The 21,419-nt window shown below is 32.8% G+C and overlaps 1 protein-coding gene across 5 annotated transcripts in view; it reads left to right on the top strand.

Annotated features, from left to right (window-relative positions):
- Positions 1-14,411: 14,411 nt before the first annotated feature.
- Adgrl2 (adhesion G protein-coupled receptor L2) overlaps positions 14,412-21,419 on the top strand; it is a 141,180-nt gene continuing 134,172 nt past the window's right edge. For 4 of the 5 annotated variants that reach the window (XM_013018340.1, XM_013018344.1, XM_013018346.1 and 1 more), the window contains exon 1: positions 14,444-14,584. In XM_013018340.1, the coding sequence (XP_012873794.1) occupies positions 14,512-14,584 (73 nt within the window). In that variant the 5' untranslated portion in view covers positions 14,444-14,511. Of the gene's footprint in view, positions 14,585-21,419 lie in introns of all 5 variants that reach the window. The other variant, XM_013018341.1, reaches the window with a different exon arrangement.

The following is a 21,419-nucleotide window of genomic DNA, read 5'->3' on the forward strand; positions in this document are numbered from 1 at the left end:
GGAGGCTCAATAAGCAAAGATCTTGTTACTGTGGCGTGAATTTTGTTTATTTTGTTGGTTAAGGAAACTAAAGTATAATAGAAATGATGTTTTAATGTTTATAAATTAAATATGTAAAGAAAACCATTCACAATATTTGAAAAGATCCAGGTTAAACCATTGTCAGACAGTGTAACCATCTTGTCACTTAGCAACATGCAAAACAGTAGCATTTAATTTTTTACATAAACTTCTAACACAGGTGGCCCAAATTTTTAGCATCAGAGACATTTTCTGGTATGCAAGAACCTATTTTTGACATCCCACTTTTGCCCCCTTTAGTGGGTATTTTACATCATAGATGGGTTATCATTATCTCTTAATTGTGAAGTAGTAGTTTATATGTGTGTGTGTTCCTGCCTTCCAACAAGCCTTCAGATTAAAATCTGATTAAAATCTCATTGTGTTCATGAATTCACAGTAGATTGTATTATGTGAAACTGAATAATAACTATGATTTGCTTTAAAGTATTAATAAAATCTAAATTGTACATTCATGCTGTAGGATTTCAGGATTTTAGTTCAGTGAAATGTCAGAACAGTTTTTAGTACTTGGTTTGATAAATGTTTTGTGGGAAGTACATCTTAACAATAAGGATAGATGTACACATAACATCCCACACAGTGTAAGAATTAAAGAGCTAAATTTCATATTTAACATCCTAGATATCTTTTTCTAAATACATTGTTTAGATTTATTATTGGTATTGCTTAATTTGTATGTTTTAGATGATTAAGTTGAAAATGCTGGTCTACCTTACAGTTAGGAATGAGTATAGGATTTCAAGGTAACCATGCTTTTTCAGCAGCCATCTTGAAGCATAAACACACAAAAAAACTACAATGCTAAGTTCATTATAGATCATATTTGATGCTTTAATTATAAAGGCTGAAGCTTATTTCCCAATGCTGAATTTATTGGACATTTGTATAGAGGTAAGATAGCTCACCCTTGAGTAGATATTGAACTGGATTTCTGACTGTCTCAACAATAAAAGAAAAGAAGTGATTTTATTTTTCATTCTTTGTTTAGAAAGTGTGTGTGTGTGTGTGTGTGTGTGTGTGTGTGTGTGTGTGTGTGTATGTGTTGTGAGGTAAATGTTGAGCATTTTTTTGTGTGTGCTGTGGGGGCTTTAACCCTAAGGCTATGCGTGGCAGGCACACGTTCTACTGAGCTACACACACGAGCCTTCATTTTATGCACTGAATGGAGATAAAAATATTTTCTACATACACACTGCTCACTGTTCAAAGAAATTTCATGGTTAAGAGTTACTCTACTGATAGGATCAGTATTTTTATCATATTGAAGTTATTGCTAAAGAAGTATGTAGATGTGGAAGTCAACTTTTTCTGAACATTTTACAGGAAAAAGTCTAGTTTACACAATCCTGTTTTGACTTAAAAGAGCATCTATTAGGTTTATTTAAACATAAACAGCTTAATACAATTTTACATTTTGTTATACTTCAGAAAGTGATCCATTATAATTTTAAAAAATGGATACAGTTAAATAATGTTATCAAAGGATTATTCTGTTGGAGATTTGACTCAAGGTGTAGGTTTTGGTTCTAATTTTGGACCTTTCTGCTCCTCAAATTCTACAATGAAGAAGCCTTTGGGTTTTAAACTCTTCCTTGAAGGATTTTACTTGTATAAGTTATAGAAATATTTTTAGTAAATAGTGATGTCATCTTTTTGATAACTCATTCTGTTTTTTAATGGCATACTCTTCAGTGTTTAAATGAAAAATCATTCTGCTTAGCAAAACTTCATTGACAAAAATTCCTCCTTTAGAAGATTTCAGAATTTTGTTATCAGTTTTAAAGTGTGGTGCCAATGACTCATACCTATCCTAGCTTCTCAGAAGGCTGAGATCTGAGGATTGTGGTTAGAAGCCAGCCCAGGCAGGAAAGTTTGTTAAAATTCTTACCGCCAATTATGCACCAAAAAGCCTGAAATACAGCTGTCAGTTAAGTGTTAAGAGTGCCAGCTTTGATCAAAAAGCCTGAAATACAGCTGTCAGTTAAGTGGTAAGAGTGCCAGCTTTGATCAGAAAAGCTAGGGAGATAGGCCCTGACTTCAAACCCTGGTACTGGCACCTGCATGAGTGTGTACACACGTGTGTGCACACACATGTGTGGGTTGCCAGTTTAAAAATATGTTTCTGTTTGACCTGAGTTCCTAAACTCTACTGATTGGTTTTCTTTCTTTTCTTCATCTACACTACTACTCATTTGCATTTTATTTTAACTAGGGTTCCTGTTTATTTCTTTATATTTTCCCTTCCTTCATAGTTCCCTTACTGTCAAAAACGTTTATTATGAGCTAGCTCATTGCCAAACATTATGAAGGGTATCTGGCACGCTTGAGGCAAGAGATGTGAAAGCCATGAATTCTGTTTTGAGTTAGCTCATCATCATCTCAAAATGATGCCTCAGATACTTTTTGATAATAGTGAGTACATTGTACTCCAGAGGAAAATTGTGCTTTCCCTTGGTGCTTATTGGAGGTTTAGCTAAGGAGTCAGTTGGAGACAGTTAAATGATGGACCTAGATTTTTGGAAAAGGAATAGATTGGCCTGGTGACACATGGAAGAGGGGCTTGCAGGCAAAAATAACACTTACATGGGCCAAGAAAATGACAGAGGTGAAGGCAAGCCTTTATAGCCTCGAAACTAAAATTGAATTACTATAGTATTTCTACAAATCCAGGAAATAATGGTCCCATGCTCATATGCAGATATGTGAGATAAAAATGAATTTCACTTACTATAGATAAGTTATCTATAGTAAGCTACATTATTGGACATTCTGTATATTAATCACAAAGATATTACAATACTCATTTAAATCAGATTTAAAGCTATGAGCGTGTAAATCTTGTGGTCTCCAGGAAACACTGAACTCAGTTACATAGTTACACTGAAGGAATTTGTACAATACATGCAGTTCTTTTGTATTTGTACCTTTGCATTATTATTTTACTTCTAGCACCAGCCACAATGTCTTGGTTTAAAGAGAATGATGTTGAAGAAAGACCCAAGTACTGATAATTTTGGCAAAAGATACTGAAAAAGTAATTTAAAAGCTTACTTGAAGATATCATAGAGATGGCATAAAATCACCATAGAAATCTTCAGAAGTAGCAGAATTTTCAGTGTGAGACAATCTGGTTGGCTTTATGATGATTTTTAAACAGTATCAAGTGTCTGTGCAATTTTTAGGTGAAATGTAAAAAGCCCTTTGAATGTGGAAGTCAGTTTGAGAGGCATATTCTGAATTATTGAGCAAAATAGGACAAGCAGATTATGGGATTTAGTAGTTATTTTTTGATGCTGGTACCATATTTTTGAAGTTGGATTGATTTGATCTTATTTCCACATTTGCTTTTTACCATTTGCTTTTGTTTTCCCCTCCCCCCTCCCTATCATCCTGACTTGCATTTTCTTATGATTCCCTTCAGTTGCAGTTTTCCTATTGTTAAAAAATAGATTGGTTATGTTAATTTACACTGAGCTAATAATAACATGTATACGTACAGGGAAATAAAGTTAAGAAACCAGCCCTTCTGAGATCTTCCTTTGTCAAGCTGCAACTTCCAAGTGTTTTCTTTTTCTTATGAAACAATTTGTGGGATTGATTCCAGTTTAGCACACTTCAGTGCCTCAGAGTGAAATTAGGAAGATTAATCTAGTTACCGTTGGCAGGCTGGGTGAAAAAGTTTTGAGATTTTTGTCCACAGTTAGAGAGGAGGTTAAGGCAGGTAGACTGGAAAGAATGAGAAAGATTGAGGTCTTTCAGTTAGAAGGCGGCAGGGAGTGGGTAGCACTTAAAATGAAGTACCTTTGGTATTTGAGTTTCATTTTATGCAAAATTAAGGTGATCATGTTACAGTGGATTTTTTTGGTTTAAAAACTATTAGAGATTGTATGTATACTCATTTACATTTTGTAAACTAGGTTCAAAGGAAATCTCTTATTTCATTGTAGATGTGATTTTTTTCCCTTTTCTCATTTCACACTAATGTATTTCTTTGTTATTGTAAGTTAGCAATGGAAGGATGGATATATGTATAATTCATGCTAAATCATAAATTGGTCTAGAAGGTTTTTCAGGAGACTAATAATGGTGTAGAGGCTTCTTTAATACATGAGTATATAAAACATTATTAATGTTAACAGATGTTGTGCTTTAATCCCCTAGAACGATTGTTTGGTACCAGCAGGAGATTTATTAGGACTGAATTGTGTGAAATTGTGTGTGTATAAGCTGCTACTTAGATTGTAAAAACGCTATTGAAAACTGTTAAAAAAGTTTTAGCTATAATTGGCAGAGAAGTATTAACTGTGCTAAAAGAAGTATGTGTGTATAGTTGGCCCGTGCGCCTTAACCTTTTTATCATTTATCTTCTTGTATTAATGTCACTGAATTATTAATTCATGAGCCAGGGTGGGAAGGGTGAAGGCACCATTTAAATATGTGGCAAAGTTATTCTTATCGCTGGAGACATGAAAAAAGTCATTTTGTGTTATCTGTAAAATGGAAAGGACATTTTAAAATTTCATTTACAGTAATCTACTTCACTACCAGTAAAACACCTAGATTATTGCTACCATAGGATAATGGTATTATTAAAACTTTGTAACCCTTCTACTCTTTTGTCTTATATGTATATTGATAGAAAAGTTTAGTCTTCATTTATGTTAATATGACACCTATTAATTGTAGTGTAAAATTTACTCTTCTGTATAGTGTATTATAGTTTGTCAAATTTTAAGAAACTGGATTTACAGAAATAAAAATACTGTAATAGTGTACTTACTGTTTCGATTGAGAGGAATCAGCTTATAGGAAACGGTGTAGCTCTAAAAGTACTTTTCTTCTAAAAGGTATACATTTATTGTAACTTTATAGTTATTTGGAATAAAGATGAGTGATTTGGTTTTGTAGGTCTTTTAGCTTTAGAGAAGAAAGCCATCAAATTAGAATTTAGCAATTTCCTATTCATTCACATGTGGAATTGGGATATATCCAGTATTTCTTATGGGTTAGTAGCCCAGCAATAGAAAATTCATGAGTTTGAAAGCCCTTATACCAGTAGCTATTTGAAGTCTTCTTATATCTAAGGTGTCTTAGCCAAATCTCATTACATTTCAGTCTCCCATTAGTTATTGTCTTGATTGGTTTAATACTTTCTCATGTCCAGCAGTGGAAGACGACAAGTTACTGTGGAAATATCCTTTTCTCTCTTTCCTGGATTTTCTCCCTCAAATACTGTCAACCTGAATATATGCTCTGTTTTATTCCTAATGAAACATTAATTTTTTTTGTTAGCATAACGCAATGTTGTTTTAGTTGTCTTTCAAGTATTATTAATTTACCCTTACACTAATATTTCAATTACATTCTTCAAACCAATAGACTGAATGGATATGATTATGCTGGCCGACGCTGGCAGTTATTAATACTTTACTTGACTCTGCCCCCTCTCCTACTTGCCTTGGTGTTATGCACGTCTGTATTAGAGTTGGCAAACTTGCCAGCCCCTTGAACCCTTGAAAGTATGGTTTTATTGGCATAACTGCTGTCATTCACTTATGCATTATTAGTGACTCCTTTTATTTATTTTTATTTAATTTAATTTTATTTTTTGATGGTCGTGGGGCTTCAACTCTGGGCTCTTGAGCTCTTCAGTTCAAGGCAAGCACTCTTGTCACTTGAGCCACAGTGCCACTTGCGGTTTTCTGGTGTTTACCTGGAGATAAGAATTTTACGGGCTTTCTTCCCTGGGCTGGCTTTGAACCTCGATCCTCAGATCTCAGTCTCCTGAGGAGCTAGGATTACAAGGGTGAGCCACCAGTGTCCCTCATCCTTTTAGAATGTAGTGTACATTTGTGTAATTGTGACAGTGACTATGTGATCCCTAAAAGCCAGAAATAGTTGCATCTCTACAGTGTAGTTTTTTTTTTTCCCACCTTTGTCATGGGACTTGAACTCAGGGCCTGAGCACTGCCCCTGAGCTTTTTCACTCAACAATAGTGCTCTACCAATTCAAATCAAAGCACTACTTACAGTTTCCCTGTGGTTATTTGGAGATAAATCTCATGAACCTTCTTGTGTGGGCTGGCTTGGAACTGAGATCCTCAGATCTCAACCTGCTGTGTTACTAGAATTACAGGCACGAGCCACTGGCACCCAGCCTCTGTCTAGTTCTTTGTAGAAAATGTTTCTTGACCCTGCCTATAGTATTAGTGTACATAATTTGTCAGTTGAAAATTTCCAAACATAATGGACAACAATTGGTAATTTTAGCTTTCAATGGTTTTGATAATCACTACTTAGTGTTGGTAGTTGTTATTTTTAAGCAGTTTCTTTGCTGTTTAGTTTGGTTTGTGGAGAAAAGGGCATTCTGTACCCATAGCTAGCTCTGCTTTGAGTTATGGAATGGAAGGCAGGTGCCACCAAGCCTAGTTTCCATTTTTCTTTATATGTGGAATAGGAAGAATAAGTAGTATTTTTATTTCCCTTCAAAGTTCTCTGAGTTACAACATTAAAAGAATTGCTAGGGATTACAAAAAGCATATTAGTTATTTATCAAAAGAGAAACTGACAAGTAATTTCAATTTTTTGTCAGTTTTTGTTGGCTTTTTATAGCCTGTGTTTTTTTTATTAAACATTATTGCTTTATTACCAGTTTTATGTTACTAAAATTTTAATAGCAGCTATAAAATTCTGTTTTAAAGTTGAAAAGTCCCTTTTTTAAAAAAAAAACACACACAGGACTTCCCCCAGCTCTTTGATTGAGTAGTTGAGACACATTAGCACATGAAACTTGATGCTTTAATTTTTAATGAACTAAAGTTTTTGTTTCTCTTTTGATGTTTTCCATATTTCACCACCATTCAAAATGACTGTTATTTATTCTTAATAGTTATGGTCATGTGCACTTTTCTTGTCTTACCTTCCTGTCACATGAGGCACATACAATGTGCCTGATATTGGATGACTAATAGTTTTGTCTCTACATTTATTTAGACTTTAAATTTTATTTTAGTATTGGTAATGTACTTAACTATCTACATAATCTTTTTCTCTATAACATAAGAAAATCTGGTTGTTTTGAGTTATACTCATAAACAGGGTTATAAATGGTGTGTAGCATAATAGCTTCATGGGGATTAACCCAAATGAAAGTTCAAGATCATGTTCTTTCTTGAAGTCGCTGATGTCATCTTGATCTTTGATCATCTCTAGTTTTCCCAGGTACAAATAGGAGTGTGGGATATGGGAACTAAGAACTCAGGTTACTATGTTATGGCTGCCAATAGAATAAATAATCTGTAAGTAGTAAAAATAAAAATTTCTCTGGATTAGCTTTTCTTTTAGATGTAGGTATAAAAATGAATTCAATCATATTATAAAAGAGAGGAGACACTAGTTAAGCATACCACAGAAGCCCCTAGATGTTTTGCATAAATTACATATGGTAGAATTAGTAAGTTATACATGTAATTAGGACAAAGATGTAGCTGTAAATTTATCTTCTGTTACTACTTTTGTAATAGTTGCTGAAATTGATACCTGGTTGTTTGCTATGTGTCTTGAATGTTATCAGGTAGGTGAAGTGAGCTCTTAATCTTAGTCTTGAACTCATTAAGACAGTGTTGTTTGATCTAGTTAGTTACACATCACAAGGAAATGCAGATCTTAAAACTGTCTTTACTTCTGTTTTACTCTTTTGGTATGAAACATATTTGTCCCCATTGAGTTACTGGGAATTTGGTAATTAGTATTTAACATACATTTCTGACGGTATTGTCTTAATATTCTCCTTAAAATATATCTTGGAAATGACAGCCATATCTATTTCATATAATACCTTAAGAACCTAAAGAGGCTGAATTGTTAGTTTAAGGTGAAAAATAGTACTAATATAAGCATTCAATATAAAAAATATCTAGGAGATATACTCGCTAGCTAGATATTCATTGACTTGAATTGGCATATACACAGTTACAGTGCTAATAAGATTTGTTCTATTTTTAAAGAAGTGCAAGTTTAGAAAGCAGTATAGATTGCATAGTTTGAAAATGAATTGTATCATTTATTCATCATAAAAGACAATGTGCTGTACTTCACAGTTTTTCTTTTTTAAGCTTCTAGGAATATGTTGTCTTTAAGATTATTGTATATATTTTACTCAGATTACTTCATTACCTCTAGAAAACTTCTGGAGATATTGGTGATCTAATATATAACAGATCCCTGGTCATTATTATTTCACTTAGTGGTTGTATATATAGACCAAGAGGGAATTTGAATATTGATTCAGGGAATGGCTAGTAACAAAGATTTATGAACAAAGGATTCAGTGAGCCAAACATAAGGTTGCATTTTACAAGCTACATTGGACATTTTTCTCTTATATTTGCCTAAATGATTGTTAGTTGATAGTCTCATAGACAATAACATTAAAACATCATTTCCATGGCTGTTAAGGATGTATTGCTAGTTACAGAAGAGGAAATATTTATGTTTCTTTTTCAAACTTAGAAGCAACCTCTCAGATAGTTTGGTTGATAAGATTTATCAGTCTAGAATAATTTGTTAATTTATAATTTGTAATTATAAGAGCTTTAAATAGCATTAATATAAATGAGCAAAATTAAGGTAGCTCAACTGGAAATACTAAAAATTAATATGAAGCTATCATTACCTAAGGGATGTTAGATTTGCTCATGTAAACATTTTGTAAATCAACTCATTATTCTTTTAGTATTTCATCACTTTTGTAATCCCAAAATGACTGTTGTTATTCCTAATTTTTATTTTAAAGGAAAAGATTACCACACATATAAGTTTATCTAATCTACTTAGTGACAATGGCGATTTGGGAACCTGGCTTTTTTTTTTTTTCCTAGCCCGGCTCTTTGCATACTGTCTTTGAGCAAGTTAAGTTTGTTATTTTCAGGTAAGATGGAGGTATTACATATATTTCTCAGGTTGTTTTGAAAATTACACTAAGTAATAATAGACTACCTTGCCAATCTAATTTAGCGTTAACTCTTGAAACCTAATTATCATCTAGGCAAATAAAGCTTTATCTTTAGAGAGGTCATTTTTGAGCTATTGTGTAAGTGAGAAGTATTACCTCTTTCATTTAGTACACAGGAAATAATAGATTAGCAGTAAATTCTTTTTTATGAATAGTTTGGTGAGTATATGTCAGGTCTAAATGAAAACTGAGGGCTTTCTAGTTTGTTTTAGTCAGAATGTAAATACTAACTAGAGTCAACTTTACTTTATAAGCCTCATATTCTGACCTTTATAATATTGACCATGACAGTTAGTGATATGTTTGGAAGATCAGTGTCTGATGTAATATTTTATACATAGGCACACAGGGAATGTTTCTCATCATAGTACCCAAAATGTGTATTTAACTCCAAAAATAGTGTGTGATAATTTTCACTTTATTACAGTTAAGAGGAAATAGAGCAGTTTCTGTTAAAATTAAAGAGAACTGTCATTTAAAACAGCTTCTCATTTTCCCCAAATTTGGAGAAGGAACCTTAGCTTCTACCTTAAAACTGTACTCTATTTCTTTCTAGCAATAAATAACAAATTATATTGATTATTTTAAGGTTTTTTTTTTTTAGATTGAAAGTAGAAGAAGCTGTAAGGTTTTTTTGCTAGGTAACATGTAATGGGCATGTAATTTTACTTTCTTTGCTCTTTCTTTGAAACCTCAATTGTGAGTGTCTATGCAGTCTTAAAACGTCCCCTGCATTGGTTTAAAAATGACAGTTATCTGTTTTTATTATTGCACTGGATGGATTTTAATGAAGAGAATGGCAGACTGCCCTGGACTGTGCCCCGGGTGTCCAGCTACTAGCCTCTTTTGCATGCTCAGCAAGACTCCTAGATTACAGCATATAGCAGAAGTAATTTACTGGGAGCATTCTTGAACTAACTTTCAGCTCCTTTAAATCCTCTCATAGGAGAATATATTCTTTCACAATAGAGAAATTCCAGTAAAGGGTAAGACCACTTATGACTATTAAGGGGACTAAGTAGTTTAATTGAAGTACTCTAGACTTTATGCCAGTGCCTTGGTACCTGTGTTTATAGAAATAAGATGGAGATAGTGGAGACTAACGGTTGGCCACGTGGTTGTAGAATCTATCAGCATTGCCAGCACCATTCCTAATGGTGTCCTTGGTAAGGAAAGGAAATAAACTCAAATCCAGAAGAAATGTCTATAGCTACGAAAGCCTTTCTGATTATTGGTTGGCATTTTACTGAAGGAAAACTCCCAGAGGTCTTGGTGTTTTCTCTGATGTTAACAAGAAGGGAAAATTCTAGCCTGTAAGGATCACATATGAAGTAGTTCTGAAAATATGAATACTGTAAGCTTTAGCTAAATTGATATCAGACTGTAATTTAAATTTTATTTTCTAAGCTTTTGCATGGGTTAGAGAAGAGGTTGTACCATTTTTATTTGTGTTTGAGTTGGTAAACTATAGTCAAGCAGCCCTTTTTTTTTGCTAGTAAATTCTATTCCATAATGATTATAATTTTGTAGTGCAAATAATATCAGAAATACTTTCTTGCAAAGCTATCCTTAGTTTTCATTTAGACCTGACATATATTTAATGAATAAAATTTTAGGCTTACTGAGAGCATTAATGTTTCATATTATACAGCATTAGTGTGTAATAACAAGGATGGGTGACTTTGGTAGGTCTCATGCTTAGATGGCTTTATTTTCTCCCTGTTCTCTTCGTGCTCCTTGGGCATAATACCAGTCCATCAGAAGAAATCAGAAATAAAGCTTAAATAGGAATCTTGGTAATGATTTAGGCTTTGATAATCTATCCATTGTTGTTAACCTGGTCTAAAATTTTTAATTTTTTTTCCTCTAATTGATAATAATAAATGTTACATTCCATTTTTTTCTTTGGTGCTTATCAAACAGTGCCTTTTCTTTTCTTTATTTTCTTTTCTTTATTTATATTGTGAAGGGCATGTGAATGGTGCTATTTCTCCCCCACTTTTTCTGAATTTGCCAAGTGAACATCACATCACCAGGTTACGAATGATTTCCTGGTAATGTAACATAAATATGTAACTGAAAATGAACTGATTTGTGGCATTTCCTTTTAAATAATTTTGCTGACAGTTTAAGGTGCAGGATATTTATTGCAGATAATAAACATAAGCAGGTTTCTATCTGAAGACTGCAGCCGCGACTGTATGTTGTAAGTAGCGTATAAAACATTGAGGGCTGTAGGGATATAAACAGTGCTGAAGCATATTCCTGGAAGTCATTGTTTAGCTTTGGACAGTTTGGTAGTAATGATGCATTAATTGCCTTTTACATGACAGAGTAATAGGATACTTAGATCTAAAAAAAAAATCATGGCAGAGGTTTGGTAGACAATGGCTTGTGGTTCACAGAAACAAGACTAAGATGAAATTGCTTGAATCTTATTTGAATGGTAAGAGAAAAAAGGAATCATTAGGGTGTATTAGACCTAGCTTGTATTTTTTAAGATTATAATCATTATTAGTTTGAGTAGAAATGTATAGTTTTACTTTTTACTAAGAAATGAAGTATGTATTACCCACTTCCACCATCATTTCTTAACAAGCTCTATAATTTTCTTGGAAAAAAGTGGTATTTAGCTAAGTATTTATCACTGTTTATATTATGTTCTCTTAATTGAAAGGACATCTTATAACCCTTTTATACTTGAGTTGTTTTCTTTTGTTTTGGGAGAAAATAATTTTTCTCCCTTTACTTTTGGGTCAAAGTAGTTATTGTTTCCCTTTTTCAATTTAGGGTCACTATGTAGTTCAGGTACCCTCATTCTCAAAGTGCTCCTATCTGAGCCTCCCAAAAATGCTGGGATTACAGATGTGCACCATCAAATCCGGCTTTGTGATTTACTCCTAATGAGCTTCATTTGGCAGATAGTAGCAAACAAATCTGATGGAAAATTGTAGCCATATTTGTGCTCGTATCCATTGGCTCCAACATGGTTTAGGAGCAATGCTTTTTTTTTTTTGGGATTAGTTTCACCATATATGATTATTTATTCATTCTTGCTTAGCTGATTGTGGTTTGCTAAGTATTTCAGTTTTCATTAACATTTGTTCAATGAAGGGTTGTTTTTAATTTGCATCCTAACAGTAAAATCTTTTGACATAGCTTTCAAAATTGCCCTTAAAGTTTGAACTTCTGGAAATAATTTTATTTGTTTTGAAAGTATTTAGCTATAGCTTGTAGAATGAGAAAAATAAATTTGATACTTTTTTACTCTTTGCACAGGCAGATGAACTTAAGCTTCATTTTAATAAAAGAAGGCATGATTATATATATTCAGAATCTGTTTCTCTTTGTCAGAAATAATCATTCCCACTAAGCCTTACAGTTAACTGGAGAGTACTACTTTGTAAACCGTTTCACGTTCTTAAATCTTAAGAACATGCTGAATTTTAGTATATAAATATCTGTTCATAGAATGTTCTGTCCTGGCCAAGACCACAAGAGAGGTCTTGGTTGTGTGGTTTCCTCCTCTTTTCCTCTCACTAACAGAGGTTTTCCTATCTTGGCAGCTGTTTCCTACAGAGCAGACATCAAGTCCCTGATTTCTTCCTTCCCTTTCTTCCCACAAACAAGAACTCTTTCAATAGTCAGTGACCAAAGACTGATCTTGAATTGCCTTAAGAAACTAGAAATGCATTTAGGAGTTGTGTATGTGGGCAAGCTCTGCCTGTAGGCATTAGCTCATTGAGATGAAAGTACCCATTGACAGTCAAAATTTTGATGCTCCAAGAATGGAGCAGTCCAAAGGCTGATACATGCCCTCCCCCACAGTCAGAGTCTTACTGTGTAGCTCAAGCTAGTCTGAAAATTTGCTATGCGATCTACGCTAGCCTAAAATTTATCATCTGCCTGCCTCTATTTACAGACATGTACCATCATACCTAGCCTGACTCAGTTTTACTTGTAGCAGCTAATGCATGTTTCCCCCATATTGAGATCTTCTGTTTGCCTGAACAGATCATTAAACAAAAATGTAAATGTTAGAAATTGTTCTTTGGAATGAGATAAGAATGATTTGTCTGAGTTGTATGTGTAAAAACTTTGAATTTTATGATAGGAACTTTACCACAGCACTTGTGGTTTCCCCTTATGTTGTCTTTTGACTAAGGTGTGGGAACTGTGTAAAATCAAGTAGAATGAACCAATTGGTGCATATAGAGGTGTGTTATATCTCCATCAGATTAATATTTATTCCTTCCCTCTCTCCCTGCCTTTCTGCCTTCCTGCCTTCCTTCCCTCCTTCCTGCTTTCCTTCCTGCCTTCCTTCCTAAAACTTTTTTTTTTTAAACTTACTGGCTAGATTAGGAGACTAAGCTTTATTTTTGTATGTAATATAAGACTGATGTTTACCGTATGACTCCATACTACCCTAGAACAAAGTAGAACACTTGAATAGAACCCAGCAAATGACCTAATTTCATGTTATCTTAGGCTTGATTAACTCATAGTCCTAAAGTTACTGTTACCCTCTCCTGTTTTGGAGAACTGGACCTTTCTGGGCTGGTCACAATTAGAATCAAGCTGGGGTTAGTATCTTTATTATATCCTTATTCCAGTGGTTTTAAAAGGTTGATACAACTTTGAAGTTGTATCATGACCTTTGGGTTTTCATTTTGGGTTTAATGGACTTGACCATGAAGATTTGATCTTAAAATTATATGTAATATAAAGAAAACAAGTATACTTACTACAAGAAATTGGAAAATCTTGGAAATTTCACTGCTCCTTCCATGAGTAATTAATAATAAGATAATCAACAATTTGAAATGTAATGTTTAGAAAAATGAGATATTTAGAAGTTCCTACGTTTTATAAAAATATCGCCCATATGTTAAAAGCTATATGCCGTAGTTTGAAAAATAAATGCATTACCTATGTAGCATCTTGCAAGGGAACTTGATAAACATACTAAATTGAGTAGTAGATTATATTCCTGTTATCACCAGTAGGAAAATTGTAGCTAAGTGTACTTTCACAAAAACATATATATCAGGAGAGACAAATGCATTGTTTTGAAATGACTTTCTAAGCTTTCATGGTCTTTTAAAAACTTCATTATGAAGAACTTACGATTCTTATGATATATGTGTCATTATTATCCACCGAATATCCACTGTATAGGGACAGCTTCTATATTGGATATAGACTCAAAATACATTTAAAACTTAAGAAAGGAAGGTGAGGATATAGTTGTTATTTTTGCATTTTCTGTGACATAGAAGGACCATAAAGTAAATGATGAATTTTTTTTTTTCAGATATGAGGATCAATGATGCAGACTGCTGGGTTCGATGAAGCTGGGCATTTATAACTAGATTCATTAAGGAATACAAAGAAAATATTTAAAGAGATCAATAATGGTGTCTTCTGGTTGCAGAATGCGAAGTCTGTGGTTTATCATTATAATCAGCTTCTTACCAAATTCAGAAGGTAAGATGCAGTTTAAATTTTCTTTCTTAAATCCAGCAGAACTCAAAGGATACAATTTTATTTATGTGTAAATGGCTAGAATATTGTTAATTTAAAAATAAGTGCTGATTTTTTTTGGGGGAATAATTATTTTCATTATACTGCTGTGTGGCACAGAAAGTACTAGACAGCTGGCTTTATATTTCACATACCTTTACAATATATTATATAATATAATCTATATAAATATACCTTTATAAAATACAATTGTAAATAAGCCAAAGGGAACTAAATGAAATCTTAACTTGGTATATATTTTAAATTTATTGACCACATTTACTTCAGAAAAAAGTAGGAAAGTAATTTTTATGATCTTACTGCATCTTTTTAATTTCATATATTTCCTAGTAGTCATGCAGAGGTCTCTTTCATTATGCAGCTTTGTCTAGTTGTAAAAATGTAAAACTTTTGTATCTTTTAGAAAGGCCTGTTTTCATATTGCTTTGCCATGTTATATTAAAAGAAGTCCTTTTAGATCTTTATATACAGAAATCCCATGTAGAAATTTGCTGAAATATAGCAACTATTTTCCATATACTTAAGACCGGGGTAAGAGTTTTTCTTGACCACTATTACTTTAAATAATTGTGTTCATAGGAAATGAACTCATTACCTTATTCATGTAACTGTAACTCCTCTGTACAGTATCTTTACAATAAATAATTGTGGTATTGGAGATTGAACTCCAGGCTTAACTTGACTAGGTAAGCTCTCCATCACTGAGCTATACCCCTAGTTTCTAAATACTAGTAAAATTTAGAAATATTGTATTTTTCAACACTGCCTTAATTTGTCTTTTGGAAGAAACAAATACACTTTGGGGTTTAATGAAATAACTATCATTCCTTGATTACTGTAGATTTCTTAATGCCTCTTATTTCCATAATATTAAATATTATTTATATATGAAAATAACATTCATTTAAGAGCATTTTAAGGTTAACTGAATACAGAAGTTAAATATGGTGGTAAGATGTGTGGATTTTATAGCTACTTGATAATGAGTTATTGCATAAAATACATTAACTTCTAAAATCTGAAGGATATCAATTTTCTGAGAAATTCATATACGTGAATTTCATGGATTTTTTTAGTCCCAAAGAAATAGTATTAAAATGGTTTATAATTTTAAGATTTATGTGTACTGTTAAATAATCTTATTTAAACCGATTAAAAAATGAGAGATAGGGAGATTGAAGCATATTATCAACTAATAGAAGCCTTTTCCATTCTTTGTAATAAGCTTCAAAATATTAGACATTTTAATTTTGCTGAAAGGATTTTATTTGAATTACTTTTCCTAAACTTTAGGTTTGTCATATTCTTTCCAATTTCCCTGTTTCCTCCATTTACTGTATTGTTAGAACTTAATGGTGTAATTTAAATAAAAAACATAGAAATATTCTTATCTTCTATATTCAGGAAGTATATAGATGGTTCACATAGATTCAGGTCACTTGAAAGTTACAAATGGGTTAATATTTTATTTCTAGGTGGCATTGCTCTTTGCTCTAGAATAGAAGATATATCAAATCTAAAAATAATATCTGAATGAATCATACTGTATAATGATAAACAAGCAGAAACTGAGTTTAACGATATGAATCTCAGGCTTGAATTATTATGAAAATCATATGTATGGTCTATAATTTTACATCTGGTTTTTGGGGATAAAACTATCTTAGTTCCTGCTGTTATATTTGAATGTTTTTATACATTTAAAAAAGATTCCAGGTGTGGACCAATGGCTCATTAGCTCAATAATAAAAAATTTCCAATCAAGATAGAGACCACTTTGCTGGCACAGTAGTTTAGCTCGGTGGGGAGCTAGCAAGCAGTCGCTTTTTCATGAGATACTGCAGTTTTATTTCTAGTGTCACCTATTAGGTCAGGATTCATATCTCCTGTTAAGAGAAATTTCATTTTTTGGCATATCAAGCTAGGGGGTGTTGCTTTTGAAGGAATTCCCTCCTACCAGTAAAAGAGAACCTGGGATGAATTCACACTGCTAGTTGTGAGAGTGTACACAGCCAGTGCACACTGTTAGAACATTGATCCAGCATCACATGAGTTTGTCTTAGAAAAGTTTTGCATGATATGATAGCCCTTTATTGCCAGAAACCAGATAATGGTCTTCGAACACCTGTCGAGAAAACCAATCAAAGTTAGGTATGAGAGGCATAGGAAAGAAGATAGAAATGTAATTTTTCAGCCATTAAGTTTCTTCTGAGCCCTAGCATGAAAGTTAGCTTTTAAAATCTTAAGAAATGTATGTCTTTGTGTGTGTGTGTACATACGTATGTACGTATGTGTACATACGTATGTACGTATGTGTACATACTAGTTTCTAGGCCCTTGCCTATAAACTCAGATGAGATTGTGTTCTATAGTTTCAACCCTATATTTATTGAATGTGACTATATTGAGTCAGGTGATTGGGATTCCAAAATGGTATGAAGCACAGTTCTTACTTGATGAACTGGTGTTCTTTATGTTGGGGTTGTAACCTCAGACACCTACCGAGGCCAAGAAACAGATAAAGTAACCAAAGAGCAGCAGGCCAGGTGAAGGCTGCCACAAATTGAAAAGTGTTTGTCAGGGGACAGTTAGTTGTATCATTTCAGGATTTAACCTGCTTTCCTAGTCTTCCAACTTTTCACTTGAAACCAGATACTAAGATTTTTGATATCAGCTGATTTGAGATTTAAATAAAAAAAATACAGTAAAATAGCCATGCTTTCTGCCTGCCTTTTTTGAGTTTTGTGTGTTTCCGTTTTGGTTGTATTTTTCTGTGGTATAATTTTAGTCTATATCTCATTTTGAATTTGTTTTAGGTCTGTACCTTTGAGCAGTATACTTCCAAATTTTCAAAGAACACTTAATCTGTTTTTAGGCAAACCCTATAAATATGTAGTAATTCTTGTGGGTGTTTTTCTCTATTTTCATTTTTATGGCCTTTTATATACTACCACTGAGCTATAACCCCCAAACCCTCTTATGCACATTAGTGAAAATCAGTAAGCATTTTAGACATAATGACAATGAAAGGTAATTTTAAGAAGATTTAATTTTTATAATTTCCTCTTCTAGTTGTCTGTCAGTCCATTTGCATGAATATTTTGCAAATTCAGAATATTGTTGTTAACGCCAGATTTTTAAAAATGTTTTGCCAATTTTTCTTAGAACTGATTTTGTTCCTGGAGAGCTAACCTCAAGCTCTTGACAAATCAGTTCAGTTGAGAACCTGGTGTGCTTTGATTATTTTGGCCAATTTTTGTAAGCATAGTATCCCACTGTGGAATCATGTATCAGTAAGTAGGAAAGTAAATTGAATCTTTGTGTCCTAGAGGATTAAATTATGCTATATAATGGAGCCCTGGCAAGCCTAAGTCAGACATATGAAGGCTTGCTCAAGTGACAAGTTACAAATAATAGTGGTTCCTCGGCAAAGACAGTAATATGGATTTCAGTTTGAACTTTTTATGCAACGAGTATGTGATTAGATCTCATAAATCCAAATTTTTGTTAATTAACTCAAATGACATTGTTGCTTATACTTATTTCAAAGAAAAACATAATGCTTAATATAAATGGCAGATATGCCAGTATGGCTTTACGTATTTATTTTATATAAATCAAGAACATTTAAGAACATAGTGGTAGATATAGTATCTTGCCAGTGCTTAATGTACAGTTACTCTAAGCACATTTTCTATTGTCTTTTGAATTGATGTTCTCATGCTAAAATATGGTATGTGTCTGTAAAGTATTTTCAGTACCTGGTATAAGAAAAAGCAGATCCAAAGGTTCAATGTGAATCAGAAAATTATTTCCTTCAGAATAATCTGTCTGAGTTTGGTGGAAGAATTGATAACTATTCTCCATGGTTAAACTTTAAAAATATTTAAGCAATTCGCAATACTGCACTTTTTAAAAAAACTTTTCTTTTACTTACACATAAAATCTGTATTGTGCATATGTATACATAGTTATACAGTATGTTGGCTATATAATTACAGGGACTTTTTGTTGTTCACTGATGTATTTAAGTGTTTAGAACATAATGCCTTTTTTGTTTTTTAAGCAATTGATCAATTTATATTCATCACCTAAACAGCATGTTAAGAGCAAGGGAGAGGACAGCAAGCAGTTCTATTAACAGGTGCCAAGTGCCAGGCCTCAAGCATGCTAGGCAAGACTCTATCACTGAGAAAAAAATTATGCTTTGATTCCCTGTGATTTAGAAGTTAGTACCCATTTGCTTTCTTGAAGTTAGTGTTTATGTAGTCTCAGATTTCTTTTTTATGCCTTTGGTCAGGGTTGGGTATAATTCTGTCCTATGGAAAAGGAACTTAAAAATAATAAAAAAAATGCTTGACACTCTTAAGGAAAAGGAAAATCGAAGTAGTCACATCACCGTGCAAAAGCAATATATTTTCCATTAGAGATAAGCACTTCTAAACTTCTGCTTTTATTTGTCTCTGCATTATAATACCCTGTTCTTTTGCTTGTTGGAAATAACTAGATGCCCATTTTTATAATAGTGCTGAATTGACTTATGGTAGGGGTTTTAGGTTTTTTAGTCTAGCAAAATTGACTACTTTTGTTCATTGCAGTACATTTGATTAGTTGAAGACTAGGAGGTAAATTTTCAGCAAGGTACATGGGGATTTGGCTGTATGACTCCTATTAAACTTAATGGGAGTCAGAACTCCCATTAAATTAATGGGAATTGAGTATCTGTGCTCGATGCATAGCAAATGTAACCTTATTTTATAAACTCACAAATTATGTAAATGAATATCCATTCAGAACAATGCCATTTGTTTTTTAATGATTTTATTTATATTTTCAGTGTAGACCAGTGTGAATTTATTCTTAAGGAAATACATAACAATATTGCTCTTACAACACTTTAAATATTCTTTATTATTAGGTTTTATGGGTAGAATGTAATTCGATTGCAGCAGCCTTCTCTCTGTAGGTAGTGATCTAATTTGGTTTTAAGAGTATAAATTTGCCAGGCATAGAGGTGCATGCCTGTAATCAAAGCACTTGGAAAGCTGAGGCAGAAGGACAGCGAGTTCAAGTGCAGCCTAGACTATATATCAAGAACCTGTCTTAAAAAGAAAACGAAACAAAAGCATATATAAATTTAAAGCCACTTAGAAATTGTATGATATTGATCTTTTTTGTGTGCTAAGACCAAATGCCACAAAGTTTTACTATTGAGATTCAAGATGAAGGTAAATTTGTTGTGAATGTGACCTAGATTTGCAAAAAATTAAAAACTAAGTGTAATAGGATACATAAAAGTCACTTGGATTATAATTTAATCATTTTTATATGCTAGCATTTGGAATCAAAATCTGCCATGTTTCTTAACTGAATATTAAATTTAATAGTTGATTATTTTTGTTTTTCTCCCACTTTCTGCTTTATTCATCATCTTTTACCTCTTTTCCTCATAATGGAAAGCCTTTATTTAGCTTTAGGAAGTATTATAAGGAAGTATTGTTGATAAGTAAGTGTGTGACATCAGTTACTATAGATCTCAATAATGTTACAATCTTTGGCTATTTGAATTTTATGTGCCTCTGTTTTGTGGCAGTAGAGATTGTATCAAATATTTAATATATCAGTATTCTGAAAATTTAGCTTTTTTTAAAATGCCAGAGTACATTTAACCTTGATATGAATATTAAGCATTTGTCACAGTTTTTGTACATTTAAAACAATCAGTAATGTATTAAAGGTAGCTTCATTTAAAGGCAAAGCAGCATTTAAAGGATCTTAATTCTGTCAACCTGTTATTCTGTCAATTACTCATTACATATTAGTTTCTACTTTGGAGCTTTAGCTTCAATTTATAAATTAAGAGTTTTACTCTTTATGTACTGTATACTTAGGTTGTAGTATTAGAGCCTAAAACAATATAAGGGATTAGTCATATCAGAGAATGAAGGTAGACTCTGGTATGCCTTTAAAAATGGATTCTCTTGCAAAATACTAAAGAGGTGTTGGACTGAAACATGCTTGTTATACTACTAAGGGAGCATCTGATGAAGCATATGCCTGGTACCCTGCGTTACTCTTGGTTTCCTCCTCACTTCCTTCACATGACAGAGAATGACATATGACAGCCATGCAGGCTACATGTATTAGACATCACTATGGATTAGTGAATAGCTCATGACATCTTTCAACCCTGTTCTTGAACTCCTTTTGTCAACTTGACAGAAGTGATTCTCAGAGAATACCTAGAGTCAGCCTTGGGAATCTCTTGGCTAAAAATGTAAAGCTGAGAAAAGAATTCTGTATCTGCGCTTCAGGAAGCAAAAACAACATTTTTAATCTTCCCTTATCAGCACAGGACTCTCAGGAGATTGGCTTTTATGTCTGCCATAATTCTTGCTTTGAGAGTTTATTTTTAAAAATGTCTTTTCTTTTTTCCTGATTTTGAATGTGACACGTTTGTGAGAAAAAATAGGAAAAAATTAAAGTTCATAATACTTTGACCTTCATGCATGTCACATTACTTTTTTATAAAAATTTTCTCCAATATGCATTTTATATTATAAATAACATAACTTATATATATATATATATAAAACAATAAAGTTAAATTCTCAATCTACATGTACTCTTCAGATTTTTTATGTGATAATTTATCATGTCATTATATTTAGATCATGGATTATAATGGCTCTTCTGCTAGTTGACAGTGTTCCTAATTCCCTTCAAGTGTGAGGAAAAGTAAATACTCCTATATGATTTTCTTCTTTTACACGTGGTT

The sequence above is a fragment of the Dipodomys ordii genome, unplaced genomic scaffold, assembly GCF_000151885.1.
Source record: "Dipodomys ordii isolate 6190 unplaced genomic scaffold, Dord_2.0 Scaffold39, whole genome shotgun sequence".
In the NCBI taxonomy this organism is placed as follows: domain Eukaryota; kingdom Metazoa; phylum Chordata; class Mammalia; order Rodentia; family Heteromyidae; genus Dipodomys; species Dipodomys ordii.